Source organism: Haliotis rubra, unplaced genomic scaffold (genome assembly GCF_003918875.1).
Source record: "Haliotis rubra isolate DU_JTF1 unplaced genomic scaffold, ASM391887v1 Scf95, whole genome shotgun sequence".
Classification (NCBI taxonomy): Eukaryota; Metazoa; Mollusca; class Gastropoda; order Lepetellida; family Haliotidae; genus Haliotis; species Haliotis rubra.
Window position 1 is genome coordinate 1,459,984 of NW_025767690.1, and position 22,299 is coordinate 1,482,282.

The 22,299-nt window shown below is 38.6% G+C and overlaps 1 protein-coding gene and 1 long non-coding RNA gene across 3 annotated transcripts; one reads left to right on the plus strand and one right to left on the minus strand.

Annotated features, from left to right (window-relative positions):
* On the plus strand, positions 1–9,755 carry LOC124264918 (glycoprotein-N-acetylgalactosamine 3-beta-galactosyltransferase 1-like). The gene is made up of 3 exons (XM_046699699.1): positions 1–100; positions 2,303–2,961; positions 9,573–9,755. The coding sequence occupies exons 1-3, from the start codon at positions 1–3 to the stop codon at positions 9,753–9,755; spliced, it is 942 nt and encodes a 313-aa protein (XP_046555655.1).
* Positions 9,756–14,591: 4,836 nt separating this feature from the next.
* LOC124264889 lies at positions 14,592–15,167 on the minus strand. Of its 2 annotated transcripts, XR_006895285.1 has the most exons (3): positions 14,896–15,167; positions 14,669–14,713; positions 14,592–14,622 (listed from the first exon to the last, which is right to left on the minus strand). It is a non-coding gene; the product is annotated as an uncharacterized LOC124264889 (long non-coding RNA). The 2 variants fall into 2 exon arrangements; XR_006895284.1 differs by having other exon boundaries at positions 14,592–14,713.
* Positions 15,168–22,299: the final 7,132 nt, after the last annotated feature.

Genomic DNA, 22,299 nt, shown 5'->3' on the forward strand with positions numbered 1-22,299 from the left:
ATGCAAACTCTATCGAAGGCCTACCATGAAGAATTTCAGAAGTCTTTGGGACAATACTTGTCTGGAAATATCAAATTTGAGGACCTGCATCTCCATAAAGGTTAGTTCCAATCTGATATTGAATTATTCCACCCTAATCAGTGAGAAGGTTTCACAACTGTGAACAGTATTTCAGGCACACCAAGGTGTGTCATTTCTAAGCATGGAATGAAACCCTGAGATAACGTAGGTTACGTATGTTTATGTCTGTTTGAAATTCATGAAGACGAAGCAAAGATCTTATTAGGAATTCCAGTTAACGATCAGCGGATCCTGTTTAGTCAAAAGGAAGCAACTCCATGTGTAAAGTGAACAATGGTACGTTATACCATTGTGAACCCTTCGTGTTTCACTGTGCAACTGAAGCATGTACACATATATATATTTACAGATGTGTGTGATTCTCGGGTGAGTGAGTGAAACATGTAACTACTCATGGAAAATGTATTTCAGTTATATCATGGCGTGTAAACTTTATGTGACAGGAACGTCATCAGTATTGCAGGTCATGGACATGTAGTGCAGCACGTAGCGAGTGGACGATTGAATGTATGTTTCGTATGGCACAGAGCAATATTAGGGAATGCCACAGCAGCGTGTATTCGTCATGACCAGGCAACTGTGTTTTAGAAATATGTCATGGTGTTATGCCATTTTCAAATGACGACAGATAATAAGCAAAGTGATCTATTCCGTGCTGGTTTAAGAGATAACACAAGTTGTTCTTGTGGAAATGTTTGTGAAAATTCTTATCATTACCTATTTGACTGTCAATTATATACAGTACAGAGAACTACCATGATGACTAATTTACGCAGCATTACAAATGTGGATATAACCTATGAGTTACTATTGCATGGCAATGCAGATCTGACTGTTCACATAAATCAAAACATATTTAAAATTGTTCAAACATATATTTGTCATTCAAAACGATTTTCTTAATTGTTGCAATTGTTCCTATTTTTCCCATATTTCTGTTCTGTTCTTCTCTGTCCATCTTGTAGAATGAATGTAAATAATACTATGTAAATACTACGGAGAGGGTGTTCTAAGTTGTATAACTTGTACCCAATCCTTTTCTCATGAATAAAATATGTTTAAAACAAGCAAAGTCACCGTCTGTTGACCCTGATACAAAGTAGACACATCTTGGGATTCTTTGGAGTTACTTTTACTCGGTATCCTACCCGGAAACGATGAAGTAACACAGTGTTAACGTTGTTTACGTCGCTCTGAACAATATTTCGGCAATGCCATGGCGCCTAAGATGGACAAAGTAATGATAAATTACAGGGGACGAGGTGACTGACATGCCTAGAAACGTAATCGGGGATGTCAATATTTGTATTTTACAAGAAGAAAAGAAAATTGGAGAAAGAAATGAAAACCCTTGGAAAATATATTTAAGTGTAATACTTGCTGTTTGTTTTATCAATGTTCTTCTGCTGAAGTATGCTATTTGCTCTAGACATGTTTATCGATAGTGTAAGGATATTTTGAAGTAGAATTGAACTTACCTTACTCCGGCGCAGTGACGACTCAGCATAACATCACTTGGACAGGCTCATTTGCATATCACGAGATCGAACTTTAAATTCATTCTTGTTTGTACACAAACGCGCTTATTCTGAAATCAGTACAAACTGGCCTAATGCAAGTCTTTCGCTAAATGTCTACACATTGTTTTGTGTAATAGCAAAGACATGCAACTACAACTGTGACAGTGAACTGCATGGCAAAGTAATATACATATCAAAATGACCGTATCGCCCGGTCTCCTTTGGGACTCCGATGACTGCTCATTGAGCGATAAAACCAACGTTAACAAAGAATTACTACGCTAATTGAAATAGTACTTCACGTTTTAGGATATTTTCTCTTTGAAAGTTGGGCAGTGGGGTAGCCTAGTAGTTAAAGCGTTCGCTCGTCACGCCGAAGACCCCGGTTCGACTCCCCACATAGGTACACTGTGTGAAGCCCATTTCTGGTGTCCCCCGCCGTGATATTGCTGGAATATTGATAAATTCTAAAAACTAAAATCACTCACTCACTCTCTGTGAAAGTTGACCATTCTGTCACATCTCCTCTTTCTGCATGCCCCAGCACCACTTACCCACAACCCTTACTCAACCGCCCGCCCCGCAAAACCAGCCCATTCAAACAACCACCAACTCACTCACTCTTCTTTGAATAGTCGCAATCTATCACAATCGCCGTGTGTAATTGTTCATCAAAGATAATTCCTGCTTTGTTTGAACAGATAGTGATGTCATATCCAAGGCTCTATATCAAAAGGAGCGAGTACTCTGCTGGATTATGACGTCACCAAAGAACCTGGATGTTAAAGCACGTGTAGTTCGTGAAACGTGGAGTAAGCGCTGCAACAAAGTCCTCTTCGTGAGCTCTGTTGCAGATCCAAAGTTCCCTACAATCGGATTAAACGTGACGGAAGGGCGGGAACATCTGACAGCCAAAACGATGCAGGCTTACCGCTACATCTACGAAAACCACTTTGATGATGCTGACTGGTTCATGAAAGCTGACGATGACACATATGTTATTTTAGAAAATCTCCGATACTTTTTGACGTCCCAAAACAAATCCGAACCTGTATTTTTTGGCCATCATTTTAAGGTAATATTAAAACAAGGGTTCTACAGTGGCGGAGGAGGGTATGTGCTGAGTAAGGAGGCGTTGAGGAGATATGGGGAGAAGGGACACGATCCCAAACTGTGCAGGCCTGATGGTGGTGCAGAAGATGTACAGTTCGGCAGATGTATGGAGAACCTGGGGGTGAGGACAGTCAACACAACAGACGCTTTCGGGAGGAGCAGATTCCATTGTTTGAACCCTGAGTCGCATTTGGCTGGTGGCTACCCAGATTGGTATTACAAATACGATGCAAATGGTGCTAAAAAGGTAATACAATCATAAATTGTCATATTTATCTGGAAGAAATATGTATGTATCTCATCAAAATCAGAAAGTTTAATTTGGCACTATGCCAAACCCTTTTTGGCGGTTGGTCAGGTGAACCATCCTGCTTTAAAGCGGCTCAAACGAAACAGTTTATGCCGGAGGCTTCAATACGCTAGTTCTTCACAGTTCAGTTCGCTAGAGAGGGAAGGTAACTATAGGGTCATGCTCAGCGACCAAGCAATTATTGGTTACATAAAGCCAAATATTGACTGATTGATTCCTATGATAACTAAGTATTTTTATAACATTTGACAGCTATTACATAGGCATGTGTGCATAGTCTCAGAATAAAAAAGACCATCTCAGCCAGAGTATAGGAAGCTAAAAAGACCAATTCCAGGCAAAATGACCACATTCAGCAAAAGTGAACATTTTAGTTTAGTGCACTAAACATTAAAATGCATGGTCAGTTTTAATTCTACACTGGGGGCTAAAGTAAGGATTCTGATTTGGTGTAGTGTAACCTGTAGAAAATTTTGGAACCATCTGTAATTGGAACCATCTATGACCATCACGTTTCTGGGACAGAAGGGACAGAAAATTCAATGGTATAAATACATTCATTGGCTTTATCATAAAGGACAAGATCAGGTTTGTTGGTTGGAATTCTTCTGAGGCTGTATATGGGCCCATTCCAAAGAAGTTTGAAAGCAACATTTTTCCTGAAGCCCTGGACATGTTCAGGGTCGTACCATGGATGGAACGCAGAGTCAAAGGCAACGAGCCATGCCATCATGTCGTTTAGCATATGCTGTTTGTGCCAAAGAAGGGCATCCACTGACAAGGTGTTGGACAGTCTCTGTAAACTCATTACACAGTCGACATTTCATATTGATTTTTTCTTTAAGAATCACATTTTGGCGATTACGAGTGGGAAGTGACTGGTCCTGAGCAGCAAAAAGGAAGCCCTCAGTTTTACATTTAAAACCAGCCGACTTGATCGAGGCGAAGGAGTCGGTTAGATTACTGTTCTGTTCGACATACTGCATGTACACACGATGCAATGGCTTCTCAGAAAGCTTCTCCACAAATCACCGACTCTGGGCAGACTTGGTGAATAACTTCACCTGGTTTACTTCCATCGCTGTACCGTCCAGCTGTACATCGCCATCAACAAAATCAACCTCAAATGTCAGAATCTGTCCAACAACCTTGGCACGCTTATCGTAGCTGTGGAATTCCTTGCTTCCATCATGAGTCTTCACATGCATCTCCAGAGGATCATCCGTGCAAAAGTACACAATAAAATTCTATCATGAGGAGCCTCCACATTAATCAAACCCAGATCTCCAGAATTGATTGGCATAACTAAACGATTGAGAGAGGAACGAGGGTGGTGGGCTCTGTTATCAGACATGATCCTTCTGGTCAGGCAGTCAAGACTCTGGATATCTTGCTTTGTCCAATCAACTACTCCAAAGGAATAGGAATGGACTGGCACAGCAAACGTATTGGTGGCTTTAACCTAGTTTCGAGCATTTAGCTCTGAGCTCCAGATTTTCTTTAAGCGAGCGTTATACTCGGCCCGAAGTTTGTCTTGAATCTGGGCATTCTGGAGCTTGTGTCGAACTCGCATTCCAAGATATGTGTATGCCTGATCTTCCACAAGATGCTCAATAACTCCTCCCCCTTGTAACCTGACTGATCCATCATTAATTACCTTGTCACGTTTCAGATTATAGAGTATTATACTCTATTTATACAGCGCCGAGTTCCAGCTAGGCTGCTCACAGGCGCTTTGTCTTTCCCTCGATCACTTGATGTCAATCTCAACGACACATCGTATTCTCAATCTCAACTCCCAGCGGAGCATATTGGTCTAGAAGCCAGACCCCCAAAATTGTGAAAATGTGGTGCAGTTCTGGCGACCAAACGGGATGTGATTTTTCACAATCAGGAATGATTTAGCTTTGATTTGAAGCCGTTTGTCATCAGCTACCGTGCGTGACTACCGTGCAGGGGCCCTTTTAAGGTGCAACATGTAATGTCAGTTATCGCAATATTTTAATCGACGACTGGATGGTTTAATTTAATAACTCTGGTTTGGTTTGACCGATTTTAATAAAAATAGTAGTTTTGGAATGCTCAAACCATGATTTAAAATTGTGGACAATGATATTACATATATGCTCATCGCAAAAAGTATTTTGGTAAGGTTAAAGGTAAATATTTTATAGAAAGGGCATTTGATGAGAAAATATGAGTTGAACTTTACAAATTAAAGGTAATTTTTCCAAAATTATGTTCTTCAGATTCAGCTATAACATTTGAAGATCATATATACCGTTGGTTGGCATTGTATTCATGAAAAACCATTACAAGGAAACAAAGGTTGGTACTTTGTATTTAGATCAGCAAAATATTACACAATGTCTGTTCAACAGTAACAGCACCATGCTTTACATAGTCAACGATACTAAATATGTCAAAGATACTGTTGGACTATCATTAAAATCACACAACATAACAGAAAGCTCTCAAATGTATAATTCAATTATTCAAGATGTCTTTCTTTATTCATCAAAGAATGATGAGTCTGTCATGTCATCATAACACAAGCAACATTGCCTTTATATCAATTCGTACTTATTGTTCATAATAGTCATAGTGTATTCCCAGTTGACATGTTAGTTAATGTCAACATTGTCAAGATCACGGGAACATGTTTCAAGTCCACATCCACATGCCGAAATACACAACAGGTTCAACCTCTTGCAGCTACACCTTCCTGTACATTGACGTTTACAGGCACAGATATGTTGAAGAAGGTCCACGGAAACAATTTAGTCTTAACTTATTTGCAACTTTATCACAGACGAACAGAGGAATATTTGATAAAGATCTTTTACGACAGAAACGTACTGCTTTAAATACAAAACATAGCATGGTCATGACACTATGAGCATCGATCTTCACAAGTGGGATACGATGGCGTGCATCAAACAAGTAAGTGGGAACGACCACCCGATCATATTAGTTCGCTCTTACAACATGGGTTGCTGAACATCAATTTTGGCCCAACATATTTGTGAACCTGTGAGAATGGTTAATGAATAAATGCATAGTCAGTCTCATGATATCTGTTGTAGATCATTCCAAATGCTATTATTGAATGTATGTCGCCAATATCTTTTCTGGTCTCTGCAAAAGTCGTACCTCAGAGAGAAAATTGTCAAGTTACATTTAATTACTATCAGTTATTTAATACACGCACAGAAGTTGGTATTTAAGTTCACAGACGCTTTAGAATTATATTTTGCGCGGAAAACCTTGAATCGTCTATACATATTGAAAGTATTGAGTGACCTCGTTTAGATGGATACTAAAACACCAACTGTCGTTTATTTCCCGATTTCAGTATGTCGCATGACTACGTTGTCCTTCAAGCAGAGTGAATGAATTGTCAATAGTTATCGCTTCATGGAATTGGCTCACGTGAATCACTATCTTCATCAGCTGATGAAGGTCGACAGTACAACGTCAGCTCTAAAATATTGACAGACTTCACCCTGATGACCATTACGAAGTCGGCTGTAGTCAACTGCATTGTTCCAACAGATATTATGAAACCACCAGCTGTGATTTACAGGCCGGGAGAGCCACATTTCCGAAACAGATAGCCAAAATTGATGTGGCTCTCCCGGCAATAGTTATGGTTGCGTGAACATGGAATGTGGCTCTCCCGGCTATGCTGTCAAAACATGCTTAGTGATTCAAACAGGTTACCGTATTTAACAAAACAAGACATGTTTCCTCATAATTTTATTCAGATCACAACAGATTTTATTTCTATAATTAGCACAATATAATATACTAACATTACATATAATATCATAACATTATAATAAAAAATCTTAATCTGTAAAAACATAATAATAATGATAATGGTTTAGTTTGTTGCCATGTGTACATTTCTTATGAAAACTTTCTGCTGCATTGTGATGCGTGGACGTCCACTTCGTGGTCTATCTACGGTGACCCCAGTCTGTCTGTAGCGCTGAATAAGTCTTATAACCGTGATATGGTGGCATCCGAGGGCGTTGGCAACAGCATTGTATGTCGACCCCATCGGCAACATCCCAATGACTCTTTCCCTTTCTTCCGCTGTTAATCGTGGCATATTTCTCGTGCTTGTGTATCATATCATGCATTCTAGGCTGAGCCTCTCTTTATACCCTATAGAATCATTCTACACGTGAAATTGATGCAAATACTGCTTGAATATTGCTACGTTTTGGCGATTGATATTGCTGTGTGTAAATGTTACTTTGCAAGCAAAAATGTTAACAAAGATCATTTTCGGTGTTCCTAAACACTTTTTCACAATATCAAAGACACGTTGTACTTGTTTTCACTAATGCAAATCAGCAGAAAATGTTTTAAAAGACTGAAATCATAGGAATGATTCTTTTACAATTTTACACACTCTACAACAGTTGTTTCTTGTTTTAATAATTGAAAAATGGTGACTTTAAATGGTTTATCTCTGTCTTAAGCAGAATTTTATTTCAACCTTTCTTTTGGACATCTAAATCACTGTTATTGGTTTATTTCGGCATGGTCGAAAATAGGACAATTTAACTCTTCTGAAAAAGATGCAGTTCACCTAAATATGAATGCGTTTGAGAATTTGGTTCGTGATTTGCATAAAGCTGTGTTGTTAAGTTTTCTTGTAAACTAATACCTTCTAACATATATTTTTATGAACGTAATTCATAGATGGTAGGAGGGTAACGTTTCTTTTTGGCGTTTAGCGTAGGAACAGTCTTTTACCGGTTACGGTAATCCATTAATTATTTAATCTATTAGAAATGTGAAGCCTGTCTAGATTGCCTGAACAATAGACACGAATATTGTCTAGGAATTCCTTTGCGTTGTCCATAAAAGCAGGCACTTTATGTTTTGTATTTAAAGCAGTGCGTTTCTGTCGTAAAAGATCTTCATCAAATATTCCTCTGTTCGTCTGTGATAAAGTTGCAAATTAAATCGTTTTCGTGGACCTTCTTCAACATATCTGTGCATGTAAACGTCAATGTACAGGAAGGTGTAGCTGCAAGAGGTTGAACCTGTTGTGTATTTCGGCATGTGGATGTGGACTTAAAACATGTTCCCAAGATCTTGACAATGTTGACATTAACTAACATGTCAACTGGGAATACACTATTACTATTAAGAAAAATAAATACGAATTGATATGAAGGCAATGTTTCATTAGGATGTCATATTATTATCCATCAGTTTTAAGGGTTTCACGGCATGTCAGTGCAATACTGACACTTTACAAAATATATCTCCTTCTGACATCAGCTGAATTGTTGTTTCTGCCAGAATGTCAATAAACGCAAATATGTATGACAGTTCAACAGTATCTTCGACATATTTAGTATTGTTGATACTTTGTAAAGCATGGAGCTGAAATTATTTTATATTTTGCTGATCTAAATACAAAGTACCAACATTTGTTTCCTTGTAATGGTTTTTCATGAATACAATGCCAACCAAAGGTATATGTGATCTTCAAATGATATAGCTGAAAAACATAATTTTGGAAAAATTACCTTTAATTTGTAAAGTTCAACTCATATTTTCTCATCAAATGCCCTTTCTATTAAAATTGACCTTTAACCTTACCAAAATATTTTTGCGATGAGCATATATGTAATATTATTATCCACAATTTTAAATCATGGTCTGAGCATTCCAAAAATATTTTTTTTATGAAAATCGGTCAAACCAAACCAGAGTTATTTATTAAACCATCCAGTTATCGGTTAAAATATTGCCATAACTGACATGACATGTTGCACCTTAAAAGGGCCCCTGCACGGTAGCTGATGACAACCGGCTTCAAATCAAAGCTAAATCATTCCTGATTGTGAAAAATCACATCCCGTTTGGTCGCAAGAACTGCACCACATTTTCACCATTTTGGGGGTCTGGCTTCTAGACCAATACAAGTCTTGCAGCCACAAGGCGCACGGAGTTAATGTGACTTTCCCATCCTTACGAGATACCCTTTCACAGCTGGGTGGACTGGGACACACGGTCACAGTAGTTTACAGCACGTTGCTGTACCCGCAACTAGGTGTTTGCATGTATTAATGTAGCCACCATCTGGTCATTTACCAACGGATTCATGGGTTATAATCATACATACACCATTCGAGGTTATTTACATTTCACAAAAGAATGGGGTCATATGCATGGGTTAATTCTGTACATAGCAGGCCAGCCGAGATTATATCAACCAAAAATATATTTCAAACAAAAAATATATTATAGAATCTTTTAGGCTGTAACAATACATATTAGTAGTATAGTTTTAGATTTTTCATGACACAATACCATTTTTTTGAAGCAATGATTTTCTGCTGTTGTATATCTAATAGTCCATAATAATCGGGTATAATGTTCTTGTCATAATGAGTTTTAACAACGAATGAAATTGCTAGAACTATATTAATTCTAGACTGTTAGGTGTAGAATGAAACTCGACATGTAAGTATTCGTTCGCTTAATCTGAAGATCTCACAAATGCGTGTATATTTCAGGGAATAGACAGCATCTCCGACTACGCCATATCCTTCCACTACGTGCCGCCACAGAAGATGTACGATCTGGAGTTTTACATCTACCACTTACGACCGTATGGCATTGTGTCCGGCACTCAGGAGCTTAACAGAAAAAATAAGATGACACCCGGAACTCAGGAAATCAATACATCAGTGAAGTGACACGGAGAACGTCATTCGACTGGTGTCTTGTTCGACTGGAAGATTCCATCAAGTATTTGGTTTTGTTCGTATGTCTCCAAATGCATTAAACAGTATTAATACTATATATTATCATATATATAGCTATTGTGATGATACAGTAGACCCACACACGTATTTGGTATTTACTTTAAATACGATTAAGAAAAATGATTATGGAACTATCATACTGTCATTGGGAAGATTTGTGTTCGATTATGTTAAATGTGATACGATTGTCAGAACAAAGAGCTTCAACGGTGCATCTGAGACGGTCTACTACTTGTCTCCAAGAATTGACTGTGTTAGTAACCAATATTCTTCATCAGTGTAATATAGAGGTTATTAGTTCATAATTCTTATTTTTCCTTAATACGCCAACCTCTAAATGCCTCTTAAAGAAGCTTTACACGGTATAACATGATAGTTCAATCAAACTCACTCACCCTTTGTTAAGAATCTACTATTTCGTAATGAGTGTAGGTGTAAAAGTATAAGAGAGGTTTATAAAGTCACTGCAAGCACATCAACTTGTTTCTCTAGTATATCTTAGGTCCCTGTTAGAGAATGTGAGTAACAGAACGGCATCAGCGTCTTCATCATCAGTAACAACGCATGCATCATGCTCTTGTGTATAAAGTTGGTTCTCGATTCTCCCGATTGAGTTGTTTTGTCTCTGCATGCCAGTGTACGTTACAGCAAGTCAATCGTGCGCCTGAAACCCAGTCCGAATAAGCACGGAACATTTGGCACAAATCAAGCTAAGAACTTGTCCCTTATCGGCCCGTGTTCCACTCCTCGCCCTTGGTGCGGCCATCGAGGTTTTATCCTAATGTAACTAATTTCATACTCATTATTGTGCACGTATGTAACTGAAATTTTCATGAACGCAATCCCTTTTGATCCTTTGATCAATGTGGTCTTTACAATCATGATGTCTAAAGCCGTTTGGCTTTTTGGCATATCATGTACGCATTTGAGACCGTTCATAATTTATGGCTGGGGAGTGATGATGATTTTAATGTAGGGGTCACCCATTTTGTTCTGGGGAGGTAGGGGGTCATCAATTTTGTACACATGTAACTAGGGAAGGGGCAGCTATTTACATAAAAAAATATTAAAAATTATGCTTACAAATATTGGAAGAGGAGGGGTTGGGGGCATTGATTTGGAACATGACATGCAGTGTGTGTTTTTGGGGTGTCACTTACTTTGTACATACATTTAAGGTGTGTGTGTGGGGGGTTTCTCCATAAAAATAATCATCACACCCCTGGCCATAAATTATGAACGGTCCCTTATTCTGTTCTGCAGCACCTCATGGATGAAGATAATATCAGAAACTGACAAAACTTGAGCTGCTGCAATAAGTGTCCATCCGTCAGAACAGAAATAGATCAAATAAAAGGGGATATTCTGGAAACTTGACCATTGTTTCAGAGGATAGACTCTCGCCTTACAAAGAACATCTATTGCACACTGCAAACCATCCCGGGCAGAGTTGTTGAACTTATATTGAATCAGGGCACGTATAATTTGCAACTCTCACCTGCTCAATATCAGACAGCGCAGACATGGTGGAAGGATAAATTGTATTATGTGCCAAAATATTGTGACAAGCCTCTCAGCAGGTTGACCAGGACGTTTGTTTCGTCTACTGTAAAACAGTAAAGGGGATAAAGTTTAACCCGGGATTCCACCTGGCTTTGTGTTTTTGTTTAGCCACAGTCAGCAATATTTCAGTAATATGGCGGCGGGCTGTTAATCATCGAGATGACATGCATCAACCACACGATCAAGTTTGGCTCCTCTTTGGACAAGTATCTGTTGGTTCCGGCGGGGGACACCAGAAATTGGCTTCACACATTGTACCCATAAGAGGAATCGAACCCGGGTCTTTGGCGTGACGTGCCAACGCTCTAACCACAAGGCTACCCAACTTATCTAGAATTAACGTGAAAACCATCCGTAAGATGATCAAAATTGAAATGTAGTAGTTGTTTGAATCTGTTTTAACTCCACTTTTGTGTAATGGTATTCTCATCCCTCAGGATATAAGAACTCAGGAAACACTCCTCTTCCAAGAACAATGTTAGATAGCAAGATTAAAAAATGTAAAACAAGTAAGTATTAGACTAAGTTATTGTTTTCCTACGGAAATCGGATGGACCTTATGGTGGTGCTACTAGTCCAGTAACTGCCCACACGTTTTCTGGGCAGGAGTTTAATGGATCTTTAGCTGTATCCATATGCGACCACGTACATATATGTATATACTCTCTGTTATTTCAGGTGTATTGAAGCATGAAAGGATAGGTGGGGTTTGCATGAGGAGCATAGCTGGGCTATGCAGTGTTTTCATTTTCTATCATTTATCCATGCCCAGAAGCATGGGGTGGGGTCTTTATATATATGTGCTCCATATCATGGCTGCAGAGCCTTTATAACACTCACATGGATATTTTATGGCCACGGAACCGTTATATGATCTATGTGGCTGCTGATCTGTCGCAAATACTCACGGTTATTGGTTGTCTGCAGAGCTGGTGCAATACTCATGGTTGTTGATTTCATGTGATAGGAAGTAGTGCTGCATTCTTTGAGGGAACACAGTTCCGGAGATTTTTCTCAAAAAGGTTTTTATCTCTGATTTTACGTGTCGGGCTCAACTACCTTCGACCGTTTTGACATGTACATGTAGAACGCAACGTCATAGAAGAAACCAGACGTCATAGCATTGTTCATAACGTCACATATATCTTGTAATGTCAAGGTAAATAGAGATTTTGGCATTGTATCATGTTGGGAATGGTGACAATAAAAGCTGATCCAATTGTAGTTGTTTTTAGTTGTTGATTATGAGGCTGTTTGGCATTGTAGGAAATATAATGTCTTTAGTTTAAAGAACGAATTAGATTGAAACTATTTTCTCCTTGCGTAGGGAAGTACTACATGTTGATGTAAGAATGCCCGCTAGATGGCGTTGTTATGAGTATATAAGGAAAGGCGCGAGTTCGACACGTCATCAAGAGTCCCAAGCACGGACACCACGTACCCACGGCCCCACACAATGCATCCCCAGGCGGGATATGCCTGCCGACATGCGTAGTGGCGAAGGCGACCTCAAAAGCACCTAACTGATGATAATGATGATGATGATCGAAGTGCATTCTCAGTTGTGGTGCGCTCGAGTCAAGTATTAACCTGTGGTTTGTACACGATGTTATATATAATCTAAATGAAATGTGATCCCTTGTGTTCAGTGATTTTGCTTTCAGTGTTTGATGGCTGAGCCCATTCTCTTCCCACAGAGGCTACTTGTCATATCTTCCTACGAACCTCTGTTCTAATACGGCCATATTTCCCGGTTCTCGTAAAAGCTCCTAGCGGTAAAAAAATCGCAACTCGAATTATCTCTCTTCTTTTTGTCCAATCAGAACACGTTTTACATCGTCTTAGATCCAACTTGACTAATGCAAGAACACATGGGACCACAAATATCACTCCTCTGCCGGGGACTTATGTTGATGTGACACACAAGACATTTAATGGCCACCTTGTCTGTTGTCAACGAGGGCGATGGAGACGCCATTGATCCGCCATTACATGACTAAGTTCTGTCTAGAAGAAACGTTTGCGCATCGCTCATGGGAAGAGGTTCTAGTTTTCCCGAAGCATACGGAAATTACCGAGGCCTTGCGAATGATCACTTTTGAAACAACGTCTCTGATTGCACATCTTAATCTGCTTGCAACCAATCCTGTTCGAATCCTAAACACTCGCACCATGACAGGTCCGTATAAGAACAGAGGTCCGTAGGAAGATATGACAAGTAACCTCTGTGGGAAGAGAAGGGTTGAGTCAGATGTTCTGTGAAGTACTGGCAAATTGTATGTGCTGACGAGCCATCATAATACGTTTGAGGACTGGTATATTAAATGTACTGACGAGCCATGATAATACGTGTGAGTACTGGCATATTGTATAAGCTGACGAGCCATGATAATACGTGTGAGCACTGGTATATCGTGTGTGCTGACGAGCCATGATAATACGTGTGAGCACTGGTATATAACATGTACTGACGATCCATGATAATACGTTTGAGCACTGGTATATTGTGTGTGCTGACGAGCCATGATAATACGTGTGAGTACTGGTATATCGTGTGTGCTGACGAGACGTCATGATAATACGTGTGAGCACTGGTATATAACATGTACTGACGAGCCATGATAATACGTTTGAGCACTGGTATATTGTGTGTGCTGACGAGACATGATAATATGTGTGAGTACTGGCATATTGTGTGTGCTGACGAGCCATGATAATACGTGTGAGTACTGGAATATTGTGTGTGCTGACGAGCCATGATAATACGTGTGAGTACTGGCATATTGTGTGTACTCACGAGCCATGATAATACGTGTGAGCACTGGCATATTGTGTATGTTGACGAGCCATGATAATACGTGTGAGCACTGGCATATTGTGTGTGCTGACGAGACATGATAATACGTGTGAGTACTGGCATATTGTGCATGTTGACGAGCCATGATAATACGTGTGAGTACGCGCATATTGTGTGTGCTGACGAGACATGATAATACGTGTGAGTACTGGCATATTGTGTGTGCTGCCGAGCCATGATAATACGTTTGAGCACTGGTATATTGTGTATGCTGACGAGCCATGATAATACGTGTGAGTACTGGCATTTTGTGTGTGCTGACGAGACATGATAATACGTGTGAGTACTGGCATATTGTGTATGTTGACGAGCCATGATAATACGTGTGAGTACTGGCATATTGTGTATGTTGACGGGCCATAATAATACGTGTGAGCACTGGTATTTGTATATGCTGACGAGACATGATAATACGTTTGAGCACTGGTATATTGTGTATGCTGACGAGCCATGATAATACGTGTGAGTACTGGCATATTGTATATGCTGGCAAGACATGATAATACGTGTGAGTACTGGTATATTGTATATGCTGGCAAGACATGATAATACGTGTGAGTACTGGTATATTGTATATGCTGCGACATGATAATACGTGTGAGTACTGGCATATTGTATATGCTGGCTAAACCTGATAATACGTGTGAGCACTGGTATATTGGATATGCTGACGAGCCATGATAATACGTGTGAGCACTGGTATATTGTATATGCTGACGAGCCATGATAATACGTTTGAGCACTGGCATATTGTGTATGTTGACGAGCCATGATAATACGTGTGAGCACTGGCATATTGTGTATGTTGACGGGCCATAATAATACGTGTGAGCACTGGTATTTGTATATGCTGACGAGACATGATAATACGTGTGAGCACTGGTATATTGTATATGCTGACGAGCCATGATAATACGTTTGAGCACTGGCATATTGTGTATGCTGACGAGCCATGATAATACGTGTGAGCACTGGTATATTGTATATGCTGACGAGCCATGATAATACGTGTGAGCACTGGCATATTGTGTATGTTGACGAGCCATGATAATACGTGTGAGCACTGGTATATTGTATATGCTGACGAGCCATGATAATACGTGTGAGTATTGGCATATTGTGTATGTTGACGAGCCATGATAATACGTTTCAGTACTGGCATATTGTACATGCCATAAAATCAGACGGTATCAATTTGGATTGAAAATGCGTCTGATTTCACGGCTCTTCACTGCGCACGTATACAACACTGCCGCACTACTTCAGCTTGGCCACCAACATGACTAATATCAACACAACAGACGTGATGGAAATGCTGATGAAACATTTATTAAAACTCGAAAAAAACAATTATACGATTTCTCCTACACAATTATTAGGGGACCTCACTATTATAATTATAACCTTCTATTATAAAAATATTCATTTACAATACACAGCCCCAAACATTAACAAACAATATCTAACGTATAAATGAGAAAACCTTGTAAGAATACATCCCTATCTATCCCTATTTGTGCGGAAAAACGTTCGTAAACATTTACCTACCTGGTAAATGGTATATTTGTTTCCGTTTAGAATGGGAAATTCGCAAGATAACGGTCAGGCGAAACACAAAATTTGCCACTCATACTCCATCATGCCCCGTTGCATCGTTCAAAATGTCAAAAACTGAACCAAGAGAATTCGGTTCTCTGCCACCTGCCCCGAAGGCTGTCACTGCTATGTTCGTACACTTTGAAAAGCTTGGCCACAATCCAGTCCCAAAATTTGATGAGAACAATGTTCCAAGGAATCACAAGTTAGTCGCATGTACACAAAGCAGCACTGTCACTCGGGATGGCCTAAAAGTCGGGCCGGGTCGACTGGCTGTCCCTCTTTCGTCGCATGCCGGGGTGGAGGCCCGTACGTGAAATCATGATCGACACTCGCCGGTCATTAAAATCAACAGTCTTTGATGAGTTACAGGTCATAGTCGATCAGAAAAGGATCTATTCTTCGATTCTGCAGGGTTCAGGTTCGACAGTCAGTCAAGTATTTTCCACTGTCACTTCGAATTTCAACCTTTCGCAAAATATAAACACTGGCTCGTCCGCCATTTCAAACTGTTGCGTAACTGTTTACTTCCAAGAAAATAAGTAGGTCAGACAATTCCATTATAGTGTGGCCAGGGGGGTACAGTAACACGGCACACAAAACAATAGGCTGGTTTCGGTCTTGTGGAGTTATGATTATAAAACCAAGCTCTTAGGTGTTACATTATTGCAGTCAATAAACAGTAGTGTGTTTTCTTTTGACAGAATATGTTTTATGTTGCAATATTAAAAAAAATACGAACGGAACCTACCACTCCTTTATCAGACGAGTTCAATTCGCTTCTCATCCCATGCCGGATTATGCAGTGTCTTCCGCAGGACGAGGAAGTTCGATGTTAAATCGGTTATGGCAGAATGGAATTAACATACTGTGTTTGGAAATTAGATGAATGTTTGACTTCGGCTTCAAATGAAATTTAGAGACTGTCAATTCGGTCTAACATTCATCTAATTTCCAAACACAGTACGTTTATCTCCTAAGTGACAAGCGGTTTTTTTCATTTGTGTCAAATGTTCCGTGCTTATCCGGTTTTGTTTTCAGGGGAACAGTTGGTTTGGTATGACGTTATGAAATGCAGAGACAAAACAACTCAATCGGGAGAATCGAGAACCAACTTTTATAGATCAACATGTTACTGATGATGAAGACAATAATATCTCTCCATCACACTCCTTTTCTTACAGAGGACTAAGATATACCAGAGACACAAATTGATGTGCTTGCAATGATACTATAGAAACCTCTCTTACACCTACACTCATTACCCAATACTGGATCTTTAAAGAGAGATGAGTTAGTGAGTTTGATTTAACTGGAATCGTGTTATAGCATGTGTATAACTTCTCTGAGAGGCATTAAGAATTTGGGGTACAAAGGAAGGATATGCATATATAGAACCTATGCCGAAACGTCATTCCTGTTGTTATATCGAAGTTTTTCATCCATGTGTTCTTATCGTTCCTTGAAGTGATGGGTATGGAAATCCCCAACTGTTCAACAATAACTAATAATAATAAAATACTCACGGAAATACAAATAAAATTAGTTTGGCGTTTATTTCGTAGTTTTGAACACAACTAAAGTTTGATTGTTAAATATTCTATGACTAAGTTTTGTTTTGAACACTTTTTGTAAAATCATCCGAAATAGATGCGTTTACACTAAAGCAAATCGTGTTATTTTCACCCCTTGATGTGCTTGCAATGGCACTGTATAAACCTGTCGTATAGTCGTACATCTACACTCATTACCCAAAAAATTATCTTTAACGAAAGGTGCGTGAGCGAGTTTGATTTAACTTTAATTATGTTATAACACGGCATATAACTTCGACTTTTCTATAGGTATTTAGAGGTTGGACTACAAAGGAAGTACAGGAGTATATAGAACCTATGCCGAAACGTCACTCCCGTTGTTATAAGGAAGTTATTCATCCATCATTCATTCTTATCCTTCTTTAAAGTGATGTGGATGGAAATCCCGAACTGTCCAACAATAACTAAAACTGGTTTTGCGAAGATATATATCGCAGTGTGAACAAGTAAGTTGTTTATTAGATGGAAGAAATTACAACTGTCAGACAGTTTTGTAACGATAGTGTTTTCATCGAAACAACAGAATATTTGGGGTTTGTTTTGTTTTGTTTTGTTTCAATTATCTTTTTATTTCAGAAAAACCTGTTACAAATTTGGGCTCCAGGCCAGGGAAGCAGAAACCCCAGTGAAAAGTGAAAAGAGATTGAAGCAGCAGGCTTCTGTTTTTGTTTTGTTTGTTTTTTAAGACATTAGACAAGTACACTGAATTCACTCACACATACACACTGACAGAATAGGTAGCAAATTACATGAAGTATATAGTATATAAGGTAAATAACTAGCACATGGTGGATGATATGACACATTGATGTTATGTACTGTGATATAGATTTGGGTGAGAAACTTAATATGGTGTTATACCGATGGCTGGGAGTGTGCTACTGGTCTAACCTGACCCATCTCAGTTTGAGGGCTCCACTGAATTTGTGAATATCAACCGTGCCAAAACCACCGTCCTTATGTGACTTACAATCTAGTGATCTCTTAATCTCGCCAGGCTTACCACTCCAAAGGAACTTGAATACAATTTGATTCAATTCCTTCAAAAAGTGCCCTGGTGAGTTGGGTAGAGTATAGTTGGCTTGAGAATAGATAATTGAGTTTTGATACAAGTAGAGATTTAATATTTGCAATTCTACAAAGTGAGGTAACCAATCTCTTCTTCCATCGGCTAATGATCTGACGCATTTTGACCAACTTGCTATCATAATTCTTTCCCAACAACTTATTCATATCTGTATCGAAATTGATACCAAGAATCCTAAAGGTGTCTGGGTTCCATTTTACTTTTAGTTTGGGTATATATTTTACAGAACAGTTTTTCTTTGAGCCAATCCATACAACTTCAGATTGGTCATAATTGGTATTTAAACCTGAAATATCTGCAAAAAGATTTAGAATAACAACTGTAGATTCAAAGGAAGTTCTTGAGCCATCTAAGATGAATTCTGTGTCATCTTCATACTGAGTGAGAAGATATTCCTCACTACCAACTGTGATGCCTCTGATGTTCGGATTTTGTCTTACTAACCCAGCCAAGATTTCAACACAAAGAATATAGATGTATGGCGATAAGGGATCATACCTGTCTACAACCTCTTTGAATGGAGAACCAAGTTGACAAAGAACCATTTATGACAAGACAAGATTTGATATCATTATACATGAAATTGATCCATTTCTTAAAGTCATCACCAATATTAAAAAACGACTGTGTTATATCTATTAATGACCACGAGACGGAATCGAAAGCCTTTTCAAAGTCTATCAGGAAAAGCATCCCAGGAACTTCCTTTGATTCTGCATGCTGTATGATATCATGGAGAAGTCTAATATTATCTCCTAATATATCGTCCTGACATGAACCCAGTTTGATCAGTACTAATCAATTTAGGAAGAACTTTCTTTAATCTTTCTGCAGGAACGGAGGATAAGAGTTTGTAAGAACAATTAAGGAGTGATATAGGTGTCCAGTTTTTGAGGAATCTTTTAGGTTTATCTCCTTTAGGTATGCAAGTGATAATACCTTGCCTTTGAGTAACTGAAAACTGGCTTTTGAGAAGCTGTAGTTCAACGAACGTAAAACGAACTCTGAAATATCATTTATAAAGCTTGTAGAATTCATAGGAAAACCCATCTGAACCTGGGCTCATATTGTTGGATGACTTTTTCAAATACTCAAGTAATATTATCTCTTGCCAACATTTCCATCAAGTCTAAAATTTTAATTTCATATTTATTGTCCTAGCTACTTATTTACGTTAAACATTACGAATAAAATGAGCTATTGCTTAATTCAAGAAATTTACACTGTTTTCAAGTTTTCACGTACCCGAGCCTCCAAAGCTTCTAGTGTAATTCTCATTGCCATTTTCTTGATTCAGATACCATGGACAAGCGAAGGAATAATGCATTGTGCTGGGTTCCTTATTGTGTTTATATGGGAGAAACAGATTTGGCCTACCTTCAAAACAACTTCTCATGAGATCAAAAGTCAAAATGGCGGCAATTGTGTGTTGGGGCATTGTGGGTAATAACAAATACCTAATCTTTTTTCGATTGGCAGGTATGAAAACATTATCTGACCCAATTTGATTGTGATTTCAAGACATAAAAGACGAAAATGACCACTTCAGTACATAAAACCGTTGCTTTAATAAAATGTCACGAGTTCGCGTGCCCACGGATTACCGACTCATTACTTCCGATTTCGTTTGTCAGCACCTGAATCAGGTAAGATCCAGTTGTTTTTACAGCAATTTAATTTTGTTAATAGGTGCCCGTTAAGACGAGACAACCCCAAGGAAGCCGACACACGGACCCCGACACACAAATGACATGACACTGATTGTTTGTCAAGTACTTGAACTCGCTGTCAAAGTATACTAACTTTAAATGCTTTTAATGGTAAACATTACTCACTACCTCAATTCATAGTACAATTCCCTGATATTCTAGTTATTGAGAAATCCGGTAATGTAAGAACCGGATTGACAATTGTTTGAATGACATTATACTAAACTTCCTAATTGCTTATACTCTTTCACATTCTAAAGCAAACATAATTAAACCGATTTTCACCTCAAATTTCACTTTTTGACGTTTAAGATTTTCCATTTCTGCAGTGAAAATTGTTACTCATCGTAGAATATCATCCATCTATATGTATTTAGATTTTTACAATTCCTCATGATATGAACTGACTGACTGAGTTTGGTTTTACGCCGCTTTTAGCAATATTCCAGCAACATCACGGCGGGGGACACTAGAAATGGGCTTCACACATTGTGCCCATGTGGGGATTCGAACCCGGGTCTTCGGCGTGACGAGCCAACGCTTTAACCATTAGGCTACCCCACCGCCCCCATGATATGAAATGACGATAAATAATTGGTATTAATAACAATTAAGATTAAGATTGTAATAAATGATATTGTTCATCTAAGCTTGTCAGAATTCACAGTTATTTGTCGTACACAAGTAAAGCACTTCATAGGTAAATGTAGTCATATGTGTATTATATATCAAAATTATAACAGTATAGTGATTTGGTGTCCCACAGTATCAGTTCTTTTCACATACTCAACATCTTGGTTCAACAAAACAAGTAAATAAAAAGTATGTACCTTTTTAAATGCTGAGTCAGTTCACCGTTCAAAGTGTTAAACTTGTATATATTAATCATTGTTTTATATTTTATTTTTAGATAAAGAAAGTGTCTCATCCTCAGTTTGGTAAAGCAGACAACTGAACCCTGGACCTGCCTCATTTATCCCAATCCAGACTAAGTGTGCCTGGTAGTAGTAGTTATTTGCTTTATTTTACGTCGCACGCACAACTAAGGTATTTCGGCGACGGGGTAGTACACCTGAATCCAGGACAAAATCCACCCGGACAAAATCCACCCCAAAATTGCAACCTAGGACAAAATCCACCCGGACAAAATCCACCCCTAAGAAAAAAACAAACTAATGACGTGTTTAGTCACAGATGAATTTTATTCATATCAGTCATTCATAATTGAATGATTACGTACTGATCAAAGTGTGAGACTACTTAATGATACATGAAAGAGGACTGATCAAAATGGGACAAATGGAGAAACATTTAATGTTTGAAAAAACATCTAGGAACAACAGCCACTTAGGAAAACGTAAATGCTATCAAAACAATGCTTGAGAAAAGGAACTTGTTCAAAGATCAGGACACACTAAAACTTTTAACAATAGCAATTTGAGAAGGGTTATGTCCATTTTTTTGTTAAGAAGAGGTGGATTTTGTCCGGGGTGGCAATTTTGGGGTGGAACAGTACACTTATTAAGAAATGAGAGGGGAACAAAAAATAGAAGAAATAGAAATTTTGAAAGAGTGGTGTTACTGCAAAAACAAAAACAAAAAAAACTGAGCTGGACAAAGGCCATTTATAGTTGTTGTTCCGTTATCCCACCATTTGTATGTTTAGTATGATTATTGTGAAGTTTGTGTGTAAGGTAGCGGAAACATGATACTGCTTCATTTCTCTGCCTATCACATGTATGAGTTGATAGTGAATAAAAAAGAATGTGAAGAAATTCAATGTGTCTTTTGTTTTTTGTATCATCCGTTTGAAGACACATTAAAGAAACCAACTGGATTACTCAGTATGCGGATGGTTTCCAGGTTTCAGGAAACCAAGTCATTTCTGTAGTGAATTCTTTGGAGGTAATTGGACCATCTAACAGCTTACTCTCATCATCACTCAGTTTGCGTAGATCATCCTCAAACAAAAGATCATCCAAGTCCTTTTCTACAACTGAGTGTTCCCTGGATTGATAAATATTTTCATAGAATAGCTTAGCTTCTTGAGCAATATATTGTGTATTCC

What these genes read in the sequence shown, in the direction of transcription:
- LOC124264918 (XM_046699699.1), top strand. Translation starts at nt 1, where the DNA reads ATGCAAACTCTATCGAAGGCCTACCATGAAGAATTTCAGAAGTCTTTG. An exon ending in GGACCTGCATCTCCATAAAG is followed by an intron (nt 101 to 2,302) that starts GTTAGTTCCAAT and finishes TTGTTTGAACAG; the next exon opens with ATAGTGATGTCATATCCAAG. An exon ending in ATGCAAATGGTGCTAAAAAG is followed by an intron (nt 2,962 to 9,572) that starts GTAATACAATCA and finishes TGTATATTTCAG; the next exon opens with GGAATAGACAGCATCTCCGA.